At 39.4% G+C, this 13,373-nt stretch overlaps 2 protein-coding genes across 3 annotated transcripts; one reads left to right on the forward strand and one right to left on the reverse strand.

The window, feature by feature from the left end:
* Positions 1-295: 295 nt before the first annotated feature.
* LOC101079204 (WW domain-binding protein 11) lies at positions 296-6,109 on the reverse strand. Its single transcript, XM_011603648.2, has 12 exons — positions 5,911-6,109; positions 5,391-5,476; positions 5,241-5,272; positions 5,074-5,167; positions 4,548-4,744; positions 4,329-4,462; positions 3,151-3,317; positions 2,793-3,017; positions 2,494-2,619; positions 2,134-2,409; positions 1,682-1,867; positions 296-1,448 (listed from the first exon to the last, which is right to left on the reverse strand). Exons 2-12 carry the CDS (start codon positions 5,452-5,454, stop codon positions 784-786), a joined length of 2,166 nt encoding a protein of 721 aa, XP_011601950.1. The 5' UTR covers positions 5,455-5,476; positions 5,911-6,109; the 3' UTR covers positions 296-783.
* A 140-nt stretch (positions 6,110-6,249) lies between these two features.
* Positions 6,250-13,340, forward strand: LOC101079431 (actin-related protein 2/3 complex subunit 1A-A). Of its 2 annotated transcripts, none has more exons than XM_029836602.1 (11): positions 6,250-6,454; positions 7,611-7,695; positions 8,175-8,311; positions 8,723-8,827; positions 9,266-9,488; positions 9,596-9,703; positions 9,985-10,191; positions 10,275-10,350; positions 10,936-11,126; positions 11,378-11,468; positions 13,207-13,340. In XM_029836602.1, exons 3-11 carry the CDS (start codon positions 8,248-8,250, stop codon positions 13,210-13,212), a joined length of 1,071 nt encoding a protein of 356 aa, XP_029692462.1. In that variant the 5' UTR covers positions 6,250-6,454; positions 7,611-7,695; positions 8,175-8,247; the 3' UTR covers positions 13,213-13,340. The 2 variants fall into 2 exon arrangements, with proteins under 2 accessions (XP_029692462.1, XP_011601951.1); XM_011603649.2 differs by having other exon boundaries at positions 8,209-8,311.
* Positions 13,341-13,373: the final 33 nt, after the last annotated feature.

The raw sequence follows: 13,373 nt of genomic DNA on the forward strand, positions 1-13,373 counted from the left end.
ATATTATAAAAAAAAACATTCATATTTCTTTTACGTAACATGTCAAATACATCCACAAAACACCTTGAATGCAATCCTTTTGGTTGCTAGACCACATGCACCATTTAGTTGCCCCTTAGCATCTCTTTCATAGTGGCGTTCCAAACATTAGCGTAACAAAAATAAAATAACTTAATCATATTGTGCTTTATTTCAGATAAATATCAAGGGATTTAAAATGTCTATATAATGTTTTGTATACTTCACTATGTTCTCTATTCTTTATACAGTATCACAAACTCACGCATTATTATTTTTTTTTTTAATTTTATTTACGGTAGTTGTACAGTTTTTTTTTTTAAAGCTTTAATCATGGCAGACCTTTAAAATTGATGTCCAACACAACCATGAACATTTGAAATAAAGAAATATTGAAGTGGGTCGTGACAAACTACATTAGAAAGGCAAAAAAAAAAAAAAAAACCCCACAAAAGAACAAACAAATCTTTACTTGTGATGAAGAAAGTAGTCTCATCTGTGCAGAAGATCTTATACTTTTGCAATTACAGTGTGATAAAAAAACACTCTAAAAGTTTCCAAATTTAAAAAATATGAAATTGTTAATGTCAAAACCACATCACTGATAGAACAGAGAACTGTTGTACTTGTCATGACCAGGACTGACACTGTAACAGTGTCTTTGGTTTACTACTAAAAAACCAAACATTTTCAGATTGACTTATCTACCTTGACTGTTGCTACTCTGCAAAGACCACAACAGAAAACAAAACACAATGTTGACTGTTAGAGGAGTCCCTCCATCTCCCTCATAAAGGCTTCATACACCTGGTCCTTGGTCTTCATATTAGGCTGAGACACAGCTCCCATCTGGGCCGGGTTGACCAATCCCATCTGAGCAGCTGCCTGATGTTTATGCCCCTGACCTCCAGCCATAATATCATCTCCCCTTCTGCCTGCAACACCACTGCCGTGTTTCTCAAAGGCCCCAGTTGTGGTTCCACTCTTGTCCCTACGCACCCTGAGTGCCGTTGGCACAAATCGGGTGACCTCAGTTTTCGGATTGATAATCTGAGGTTTTGCAGATATGGTGGCCCCACCAGAGGAAGCCCCTGGAGGTAGACCACCTGCAGCTGCTGAGAGAGAGGTAATATTGGGCCGCTTTTCAATGGTGGCTGCATGATGGTGGCCCGATGGGTTACTGGCTCCACCTTGCGCTGCCGGGGTGCCAGGAGGAGGGGGCATCTGCATGACACCTGGCCGCAAGGACATTGTAGGGGGTGGTAGATTGTTCTGAGATCCATCCTGGCTTGTTGTGGAGCCTTTCTGTCGCTGGACAATGTTGGGAGGTGCACTGAGCACATTGGCAGTGAGAGGTGGAGGAAAAAGGGCCAACGGAGGAGCAAGTGGACGTGGAGGTGCTCCTGCTCTTGGTGGAGGAGGTGGGAGACCTGGAAGGACAATATATGAACTTGTAAAAACTGAAGACAAACAATTTACTCTTTCTTTAAATGACTCTTAGATTAATTTAAGAAGAATTTGGAAAGCAGCACATGAAGCAAAATTTGTCTATCATATGACTGGAGCAATTCTTTTAACAAGCACAATGAACACTGACTGATTACTTTATAAATCAACATATTGTATGTTCCCACATATCCACACCAACATACATCCAACAAACCTGGAGGTGCTGGGGGTGGAAGCCTTGGAGGGGGACCTCGTGGTGGTGGCCCCGGTGGGAGGCCAGGAGGGGGTCCAGGTGGAGGGCCAGGGGGACGCCCTGGTGGAGGTCCGGGAGGCAGAAGACGAGGCAGAGGACCCCTGATGGCTCCAGGCATAGTAGGAGGTCTCAAGAATGGCGGAGCACCTACACATAAGATAAAATCCACATACTCCATAGACAGGCAATATAATGGTATAAACTCCTGGATAACTTAAAGAGTCTGTGTGCTTTATTCAATTTCTCAGGACCGTATATTTACACTTCACATTCTTACAAGATACGAATGCCAATTTAATTGCAGAAACACTCTCTCTCTCTCTATATATATATATATATATATATATATATATATATATATATATATACACTGTATTTTATTATTATGATTTTAACTAAACATTTTTACAAACCTGGTGGTGGGCCTGGAGGTGGACCAGTGGGTGGACCAGGAGGACGCATTGGGGGAGCTGGAGGAGGACCCAGTGGAGGAGGACCGGTCATTGGTGGACCCTGCAAGTGTGGAGGTCCTGGTGGTGGCACTGGGCCCGCAGGGGGAGGCAGACGTGTGTTGTCCATAAGCGGTGGATTGTCCCCAGGTGGCTCCCTGTCCTCAATATCTGAGCTTTCAGATTCATCAGTATACTCTTCCTCTTCTTCTTCCTCCTCTTCTTCAGGAATCGACTGACCTAAAGAGTAAAATCATAAATGAATCAAAACGGCACTACCGTGTACAAGGTGTGCTTGTCTTGTAAAGCAGGATTGCAGCCTACCAGCCATCCTTAACATCATGGCCTGCAAGGGTGTTATGGCTTTTGTCTTCTTCACCAGCCTCTTTTTCTTACGCTTTCCTTTAAGCGCAGACTCTGGAGCCATGTCCGCAAAGCGCACGCTTCGACCTAAATAAGCACAATAAACACATTCATTCATTTTATATACTACTGCAAAAGTATTGCTTTTGCCAAACACCTCAATTACATAAACTAATTGGGCAGCAATGGTTTGTTATTTTTGTCACGTCAAAGTACAGAAAGGGAAGCATTAATCAAATGAAGAGACCTCAAACTCTCACCAGACTGTCTTTCACTCCGGTCTCTTTCCTCTCTGTTTTTCTCATCGTCCTGCCTATCCAGACTCATTCTCTGGTTGCCATCTCCATCGTCTTCTTTACTGTCGGCATCAGAGTCACTTTTGTCATCCTCCACATTGTCCTGATCTCTGTCACTCTCGCTGCTGCTATCCAGATCTTGTCCAAAATCAGCACTGGAGTCTTTGTCAAATCCAGGAATAAAAGGCTCTAAAGAAGAAAAATAAAATAGGACAAGCTAAAACATAAGCAGCATTGTATGTTAGAATATGGTTCAAACATTTATCTCCAACTACCTACATTTGCTTAAAAAATAAATCAATAAAAAATAAGTATCTCATACCTGTATCTGCACCAAAACTACGTCGAGTAGGAATTCCATACAGAGCCAGAACTTGTGCAGGTGGGGGTCCAGGTGGGGGACCTGGGGGCTTCTTTCCAGGAGGTAAGCGCGGTACCCCTGGCACTGCTGCAAAAACTGATCCAGAGGATGATGATAGAGGTCCTTTACTGAGAGTGGTGAGAATAGAAAAGTTAGCATTATCATTTTCCTAAAAATGGTCTACCAGCATGTACAAAAATACAAAGGCAGAATGCACTGCATCACTGTGTTCCAATGACATTATAAATGGACTCTGATGAAACAGCAGCTATCAATGCCTGGAGGCAGTCTTTATATTAGTTTCATAGCAATACTAAAACATCATTTATGCAGCAGATGTGGATATAGAGTAAACCAAGAGGTACAGATGGGCCAGGAGTTATTTTTATTACAGAACTTGGGCGTGAACTTGATACAGAACCTAAGTGTTCCGTGTGTGAATTACAACCAGAACAATTAGTATTAATGTTTTTTTTTAAACTTTTGCAAAATGGAAATATTTGTGTTTAATATTATGCAACCAGATAAATGCGCTACTTCAGAGATTGTTAAACTAAGGCCTTTTATACCTAGCGAAGAGAAGTGTAAGAGTGCTGCAAGTTGATTTTTAATGTTGCAGATGCAAGAAGTGTGACATAGGCTTATTGGAGAGTGGATTGTCAAGTTATTAAATAAACATTTGGGACCAACACATTTTATCCTCTCATTTAACAGTGTCTACGTATTTGCTACATGTAGAGAAAAACTATATAAATAAAATAAAAATTGGATTTTTACAATTTTTGTACTGTAAATTTGAATAAAGTTATTTTTAAATAATGTTATGATTCATTCATCGTTTAAACGTGGGTACATCAGAATTTGTTGCAATTTCCTTTTTTGTTATCCTTTTTATTTCTAAAGTTTCTGAAATAAATTAAATTCAAGGTCAAAATTAGACTTAATGTAACATTTAATTTTTACAATTCTTTTATTTGACTGAAAAATAAATGGGATAACGTGTCATAATATAAATAGATCGTTGAACACAGCATGCTCTGTCATGAAGGCCGATCTTGATTCTCCTTAGACCCCTAAAGTTAAGAGTTGTTGTGACTGTATTTGTGTGACAATTACATAAAAAACCGAGGAACACCTACCCAAAAGAGGTGGTCTTCTTCAGTATAGAGGGGGGCTGAGCCCCTGGAAGTGGGATGTCCTGAATATGGATATTTGATGGAGCATGAGGCATGTCGGGCAATGGGATGCTGTCCACTTCTACAGACTCCGCGTTCTGAAAAAAACATGACACATCATGCTAGACTGCCACCAAAAAAACATCAGAGATAAATAAAAAGGCAATTTACACTAAAACACACCTTGACAGAGTCATAATAGAGAGCAAGCTGCCCTCGTTTAGTCTCATAGTCCAGTTCCAATTTACGCAGCTCTTTGTAGGTTTCAGGATTCTCCCTTTCATACAAACGTATGATACGTTCAAACGTCTCACGCAGCTTTTTCCGCTTGTCCCTTAATACCTTCTCATTCAACAGAGGTTGTTGAACTGGGTTGAACTCTGGAAAAAGTGTTAAACAGATCTTTTATTCATTTTTGAACACGTCTGCATAAAAAGCCTACACAATTTTGTTGCAGAGCAATTAAAACCACAACCACAACAGAGACAACAGCAGCAACCGGAGCAAACTGTTTACTCATTTATCATGATTTTAATATAGGAAATTTATTAAGTAAATGTTTGTCTAGCCAGTTGAAATATGAAAAGAAATTCCATCATTGATTAATGGGAATAGATTTCTATAAAACCCAAGGGCCACAAGACATACTCATGAATCACTTTTGCATCTAGTAAAACCTAGATGTCAACTTAGACCCTTGGGCTCTTACCCATCTCATCCAATTTTTCCATATCTCTGATGATCTGTCTGGGGTCTTTCATCTTCAGCACTGCTGCTCTCACCATCATTCTCTGCTTCTTGTTCTACAATCGAGGCAAAGTTATGAGCACAATGTTGCACTATGTGTTTTTATCTGAATACTGATATCAATGGTACCTTTTTTAACTCCCTTTTCCTAGCCTCCTTTCCTGCAAGAAACATGGAGATATTGTTAGCTTTCTTCCATCCAATGAGAAAAGAACATCTTTAGATATAAAAAAAACCCAAAAAAAACAAACACTTTTGGTTGTACAGATAGGTACTTACTGGCCTGGTCGGTAGGGTTCATAAACTTTCCACTTTTGGTGGAGGAGGTTGAACGTCGCCCCATTTTGCCAATAAATCTCCTTCACCTTAGATATCATATTGTCAGTCAGAACCAACCATTCAGAAGAATTTACAACCCATGTGTATTCAGGATACCACAATTTCATTTCATTAGCTTAGCTGGTGGTGATAGGAAAGTATTGTTGATAAGGAAAATACAGCAAAATGTTATATAGACATAAAATATTCGAGTATGGAGGCAATCTACTCTTCGGTAACGAACTAACGCAGTTGCCAAACCGCTTACATTGCCAGACATTCAACATTATATTACAAGACGCGTTTAGTGTATTTGCTGTTTCACAAAACTAAGAATCATTGCAAACTCGCAACCAATAGATATCTCAGAAATACTGGATGCAATCATCGCATGGAGCATGCTAATTTATCAAGTAGCATGCACTTATATCGAGGGCCATGCTAGCATTGAGCTGAGCACAATAAGAAAACGTAACTTTACCTTTTTTCGTGGGAGAAAAAAATTGCACAGCTTAGCGCCGCACACAAAAAACAAAGCTCCGGTAAGCGGAATGAAGCTGAATTCACACAAAACACAGAATCTCTAAACTCTTATGACAGCAGACCAACATTAGCTGTTCGCCATGTTTACGGCCGCCAGCAAGAGACGTTACGATTGTCCTGTTTTGATGATGTCATCAAAACGAGACCAAAGCTATGTATGAAATAGTCAATGGGTGACACTTTTTCGTCATTGCTTGAAAAATCATTGATCTGTAAATTTGTTTGGAATAATTATTTTACTATCAGTTAGTGTAGAATTCATGTTTATCACACTTTTGCCAATACTTAAATACTTTACACATATTCTACAAATTTAACAACGAAACATGCTGACATTAAGGTTTGTGGACATTTAGCTTAGATGTAACTTTTGTACTAATAAACAAGAAGCGGTGCAGGGAGGGAGTCATCCTGCTGGTCCTTGCCCGGAGATGCTGCAGTCTCCTCCCCGAGGGCAGCAGTTTGAGATAGCAATGTGAAAGGTAAGTGGGATCACTTGCAATGCAGAGGGCTTTGTGGATGAGGTAGGAGCTGTGTATGTCCCCGAGAGAGTCTACAACAAGCTTTTTTCGCCTTCTCGATGTTCATAGAGAGATTGCTGTTTTTGCGCCACGAGGCCACGCAACAATTTGGAACTTCAGAATGGAGTGAAGTCGTGTATCAGCAGAGTTAAGAAGAGGGGGTTTAGTACACCATGTTCACCAGGGCTCCCTGTTCAGTGTGATGGTGCTTGATGTGTTGCTGTCGACTAGAACTGAGAAGTCAGCCAGTTACAGTGAGGTGTTCCGCCACAGCCAGTCCAGTTTTTGAACAAGCTGGTGGGGGAGTGATGGGTGTGAATGCTGAACTAAAGTCTTTTGCATCCAGGCGAGTGAGGGCTGAATGGAGGGCAGTGGAATTGGCACAATTAGTCAAGCGTTTTGACTGATAAGCAAAATGGAAGGGGTCCAGGGAGGAGGGGGAAAGGCCTCATGTGCTGCTTGACTAGCTCTTAATTGGGATGCAACCCAACAGTAGTCATTAAGAAAGGAGGGAGTCGACTTCTTTGGGCATGGGATGACCTTGAAGCACATGGAGGCCACAGCCTGCCTCAACAAGATGTTAAAAATTGTCAGTGAAGATAGCTGAAATTCCCCCACACAGTCACACGACCAGGTATATTGCCAGGACCAGGGGCTAAAGGCTCTGTGTGTCCCTGCTGTTCCCTGCCGTCTCTCTTAGCCTCTCAGATGCCACAGCAATGCCAGGTTTGTCATTGCTATTCTCCACATCTCCTGCTGTGATGGCAGCCTTCTTCGCCTTCAGGAGCCTGTACACCTCCCCTGTCATCCACAAACTCCATTATTTGGCAAGTTTAAAAAATATATATAATAAATAATAAATGCAATTTCCTGTTTATTGCCTGATTTAGAAACAAAATTATGTACAATCAGGCAATAATCAATAACTAAATAACTTAACTAAACAAATAATTAAATTGTTTAAAACATATGAAGGATATTGAAATATTTATAAAAATGAGATACATTAGCAGCATTTCCTCATGTCTTGGAACAAATGCAGGTTACTTCCTTATCCTAAGACACACCCACATTTCTTTCAGTCCCTACAATAAAACAACAGCCTTTTTCTTCACAGACTCGTACTGCACAGCTCCATTCGTGTTGACTGTCCAGAGTCCACGGATACAGCCCTGCTGCACCACTACACCCACACAATTAACGTAAGTAATGGCTTCCACCCTCAATGCTTCAATTACATTAAACCAGGTTAGAAATAGGTCATTGTCTTTGGCCCACCGCTGTTGATATAAGCACTAATGATACTGTTGTATTTAGCCATTTAGATGCAGATTTCAATCCACCATTTATTTGCAAATATTTTTGTTTCAGAGTGAAAACTCAATGAATGTACATCTATAGAAATGTTTTAGGTATTATCAGCTCTGTTTCAACATTGTTTTTTATTGATCTTAGTAAAACTATAACAGATTGTTGCTCCAGTTAAATGGGTATGATTAGATTGAAGGGAAAAGCACAGGTAATAAAGCATTTTTTCCCACCCAGCTAGGAACGGTAGGTATGTTACTAATGTAGAACTAAAGTAGATTTACCAATTTCTTACATCAAACTGTCAAAGCATAATCATTTTCATAGTAAATGCAACAGAACATGCTTGCTTTATCTCAAAACTATACGAAAGGTATGTCTGACCCCCTCCAACATCTGTTGTGCAGCCGTGACAGCACCTACATTCCAGCAGCCTCTGTTCAGACATGTCGCTCCACAGTTTTGGCTTGGAGCCACTTTCCTGCCACGCCTGGAACAAAGACAGGACCCGTAAGTGAAACATCCACATCCACATCCACATCAATCCACATCAGCATATTCTTAGGAAGAGAAACATGATATCAATCAATGGTGTATATGTATTTTATGTAACATTTAGCTTTAATTTACAGTGGTTTAAGATATATGTATACATATATACATGCACACACATACATTTACTTCTTGTTGGTTTAATGCTGCCTGAAAAATCAGAGGGAGTCACTTTAGCAATACAGGAAATTGACTCAAAGAGTCGTAGCCCATGTTCTGTCATGTTGGATTCTTATATTTACCATAACCATAACAGACTTATAGCCATGATGTTTACTGTGTTCATAGTTCTCATGTAAACAATAATCTATCAAAAATTCATGACTTATCTATCTCCTGTATCTAATGCTCCTGTGTATTTCTATGAAGAGATTGCAGTAAGTCCAAACAATAATGTGGTAATCATCTATGAGAAAAAAGGAAAAGACTGGACCAAGATTCATGAGCTGGCTGAACACAGTGGGCGGATTACAGGTATACAAACATGCATCAGCCAGTTTTTAAGCAAGATAAACATTAGTTAAATGACAATGCCAAATAAAAAAATACCCAAGTTTTTACATTTTAAATGAAAGGGTCATTCTTTACTCAACAGTACTGATGAAAACAGTGGTTTCTTTGTTCACAAAACTGAATCTGGACAATAAAATACTTAAACTCCATATATCAACAATTAAAATTTCTTTAAATTAAAATATTTGTATCATTTGTTCCATGAGCATGAATATGTGACTTAAAAATTACTACGATATTTCTAATTTCTGCCATTTTTTAGTTGACGCATGTCCAAGAAATTGCAATTAGTACACATGTGCAAATGGTATTTGCAGCAGTAAATCGTATCATTAATATAAACTGACATTTTGAATAAAAATATCCAAGCATGTGCTAATGATTACTATCTGTCAATAGGCATAGACTGGGCCCCGGAGTCCAACCGCATTGTGAGTTGTGCCTCTGACCGTAATGCCTACGTGTGGACATTAAAGGATGGCGCGTGGAAGCCCACCCTGGTCCTGGTGCGAATCAACCGTGCAGCTACCTGTGTCAAGTGGTCACCGCTGGAGAACAAGTTTGCTCTGGGGAGTGGAGCTCGCCTCATATCTGTCTGCTACTTTGAGAAAGAGAATGACTGGTAAGCACAGCTTTTTTCTTAGAATATGAAGTATATGTATTCGGGGGTTGTTGACCACCACAGTGCCTGAGGTGGCACAAGTTAGGTGATTTATCTCTGTCTTGCAGGTGGCTGAGTAAGCACATCAAGAAGTCCGTGTATTCCACTGTCCTGAGTCTGGACTGGCATCCAAACAACATTCTGCTGGCAGCTGGGTCTGCAGACTTTCACTGCAGGTGAAACACATCTGAAAATTGTAATGTGGAGGTGGGAAGGCTGACTGGAAGGATTCTGAAAATACAAACACTATTTTGAAGAAATGTATTCACTTGTGCTTCACTGTTGCAGTAAATACAAATGTCCCGAAAAATTCAGTAATAATAAAAATCCTAATGTTGAAGATAATTAACCTTGCAAGATGATGATGTAGGAATGTAATATAAAGTTATATATTATGATGAAATCGAAGACAGAAAACTCTCAAAGTTGTAAAATGGTTCTCTACTTTTGCTTAAAGGGTTTTCTCAGCCTATATCAAGGACATTGAAGATAAGCCTGGACCTACTGCCTGGGGGGCCAAAATGCCTTTTGGAGAGATGCTGCTGGAACACAAAGACTGTGGAGGCTGGGTGCATGATGTATCCTTTTCCCCCAGTGGAGACCAGTTGGCCTGGGTAGCTCACAACAGTGGCGTCTCTGTGGCTAATGCAGCCCAGGGCAAAGAGTAAGTAACACTGTTAATCCTGGGTTCTCTTTTTAAAAAAAATCCCCACTCTAATTAAACACTTTTATCCAACCTGTCAACAGGGTTACCCATTTGACCACAGATCATCTTCCTCTCTTGAGCATACTCTATGTCAGCCCTACTGAAATTGTTGCTGCGGTAACTATCAACTTACTTTTAGTTTGTTTGTGCTCAGTCATCTTAATAAAAGTAACGATAGCCAGCATGTCTGATTACACCGAAAAAAGTCTCTGCATTGATAACATTAAATTTTCCAGATTAATTAAAATAACTTTCACCAAGTATTGAATACTCTCCCATTTAGGTGTGTGACAAAACATTAAATTACTGTTTTCATAGTGTTATGTTTTGTTGTTCCTCCCAAAGAGTTTTTTGAAATACAGATTTCTTCTGTAAATAAAAAGCTGTCTTCCACTGCCGCCAAGCACACATCCCAAATAGTGGTTATAAATAACGATCTCTAATTGTCATATTAATTGTTCATTTGACTATAAATGTGTTCATGTGAAACTAAACATTCTCAAATAAACTAGACAGAACCATTACAATGTATGAATGTTATATATTCTTCATCACTTCATCACTCTTCCCTTCAGTTTTTCATTTAATCTTTTTGAATTGTTAAAAAAATGTAAACATAGCATTTTGTCACCTATTAAAAGGGGTATTTGTTATTATAAAAAATTAAGTGCAACCACTATTCTAATTTCCTTTTTTTGACAGGGTCATGATTGCTGCCCCTACCAGTATAGCTATAAGGGACCAGGTACTCTGGAGTTTGTGAAGAAGCTGGACATACCCAAGCAGACATCAAAGGGTGGTTTATCAGCCATGCAACACTTCCGCAATCTTGATAAGAAGGCTACAGACGAGGCCGAAACTGAGATGGAAACCCTTCATAAGAACAGCATCACGTAAGAGTTAATCTTTTCCAGCAAGGTGGTTCTAACACGGCATGCATTGAGACATTTCAGCTTTTTTCCTTTTCTTCCTTGCAGTCTTAAAAAGTAATTTGTCAGGGATATGGCATAAATACACTTGTTTATTTCAAGACTAAAAACTGAATTTGGACTTTCCATATATGCATGGGCACTAATTGGATTTTGTTTTACTTACTGAGTATTCTTCTTGTGTTGTTTTGTGTCATGTTGTGGTGTCCCTGCAGGGAGCTGCGTGTTGTGACTGGGGATAAAACCAAAGTGGTGAAGTATAGTAGTCTGGGTTTGGATGGAGCCATGGTGATCTGGGAATTTAAGGTACACATAAATACGTAAAAACATTTATTATTGTATGTGTGTGTATGTGTGTGTGTGTGTGTGTATGTGTGTGTGGGGGGGCAGGGTACTGTATGTGTGGGTATTTACAGGTAGATAGATTTAGTATTTGGAAATCTTTAGTATTTAGGTAGATATGTTACTGGTGATTGTTAATTTTGAGATCAAATTTATTACTTTAAGTCAGTTACAACAAAATTGAGACCCAGTTTCAGTTTGTTTTTCCATCATGGTGTCAACAGGGTTAATGATTTCATTGCTATGTACCATTATTGAGGTGTCCAGTTACCCTCCTGTAATAATAATAATATAATTTATTCAGTTAAGGGATGCTGTTAAATCATTGTAATAATCAAATAATTCAAATATTTCTCCACTGAGTGAGCTAACATCCAGCTACCAGAGTGAGGCTTCGTCAGCACTAAGTTGGGAAGCAGCTCGTGCTGTAACTCTAGACAAAGGGACAATTGAGCTGGTGGGTGAACAGCTTTGCTCATAACTTATGCTTGCCATTGGTGGCAAATACCACAAGCAATGACAAGTATGATGCATCATGCAGTCTGAGCAATGGCACTGTGTCATACATACACAGTAGGTGTGGGCTCAGAGGCTCAGTGCTGGCAAAATATCCTAATAAGGGAACAACATATATACTCGGTGGTGGTAGCTCAGTCTTTTAGAGAGTGGGCCGAGAAGCGGAGGGATTCAGCTCCAGTGTGGGTAAAACATGGAAGGTTGGGCAAAGTACTGAACACACAAATGCTCACACAGAGCCCTGCAAGGAACTGCCAACAAATCTAGGTGTGTACCCGGCCTTCGCAGTATGTGCACCCTCCCTGTGACCCCAGAAGGGACAAAGCAGTCAAGAAGATGAGACATATACAGTATACCTGTATCGATAGATAGATAGATAGATAGATAGATAGATAGATAGATAGATAGATAGATAGATAGATAGATAGATAGATAGATAGATAGATAGATAGATGGATGGTTTTTAACATTTTTGAATGATGTGGAGTTGTGGAATTTCACTGTGGGTTTCCATTTTCCCTGTGGCTGCCATTAGTTTTCAATAGTTATTCATTAATTTAATTAAAAATGTGGGCTGCTCTATCAAGACCCAGTCTTCTGTAGCAATATTCTGGAATAATGTCACATTTGTACAATCAACATGATACTTCTGATGTAGCAGACAGATTTCCTGTTTGTATCTCACCCTGTCACAATTTGCCATCTGGTCCATGAAATAATGCATGAATGCACATGCGGTTAATCTATAAACAGGCAAAAATTCACTGTGTTGCAAAGACATCTGTGGAGTGTACTGATGGGTAATAGAAAGAAACAGTTATATTTTGCTGCTGAAGTCTCATATCTTTTCTTATTATACTGGTAGAAGGCAAAACATTACAAAGGATTTAACCATTATTCATGGAATTTAACAATGTTAAAAAGAAATAAAGTTTTAATGTTTAAAATTTGGTGAATGAACATAAAACAAGTTCAGTAGAAGATTTTTGGGGACTAAACATGTGAGAGATCATTAAAGAGTTGGGGAGTTGTTTACTGACTGTGCTGCAAAATCAAGAAATGCCTTAATCCGATGTATAATATTTAACACTGCTCACAGGAGCCTGTCTACTTTATTGTAAACATAATGTTACATAAATGACCCCTGTATAATCGAATCTCACCTGTTTGTCCTTTTATTGTGCAGCACTGAAGACTCCATTTGTCCTTCATAGTCCTGGGAGGAGGAAGGCTGCATAAAGATGAAACTACTAATGGCGAAAACCAAAAGCAGATATTTGCTTCATTATTTTGGTCAATAAACATTTTTTAAAAAGCAAATGTTTACATGCATGACTGTGGGGTGCAACTTCC

Source organism: Takifugu rubripes, chromosome 5, assembly GCF_901000725.2.
Source record: "Takifugu rubripes chromosome 5, fTakRub1.2, whole genome shotgun sequence".
NCBI lineage: Eukaryota > Metazoa > Chordata > Actinopteri > Tetraodontiformes > Tetraodontidae > Takifugu > Takifugu rubripes.

Coding starts and splice junctions, on each gene's coding strand:
- LOC101079204 (XM_011603648.2), bottom strand. CDS start 5,454: ATGGGGCGACGTTCAACCTCCTCCACCAAAAGTGGAAAGTTTATGAAC. Junction 2,620..2,792: donor CCGGAGTGAAAGACAGTCTG/GTGAGAGTTTGA, acceptor GTGCTTATTTAG/GTCGAAGCGTGCGCTTTGCG. Junction 1,449..1,681: donor TCCACCCCCAGCACCTCCAG/GTTTGTTGGATG, acceptor TTGTCCTTCCAG/GTCTCCCACCTCCTCCACCA.
- LOC101079431 (XM_029836602.1), top strand. CDS start 8,248: ATGTCGCTCCACAGTTTTGGCTTGGAGCCACTTTCCTGCCACGCCTGG. Junction 8,828..9,265: donor ACACAGTGGGCGGATTACAG/GTATACAAACAT, acceptor ATCTGTCAATAG/GCATAGACTGGGCCCCGGAG. Junction 9,704..9,984: donor TCTGCAGACTTTCACTGCAG/GTGAAACACATC, acceptor TTTTGCTTAAAG/GGTTTTCTCAGCCTATATCA.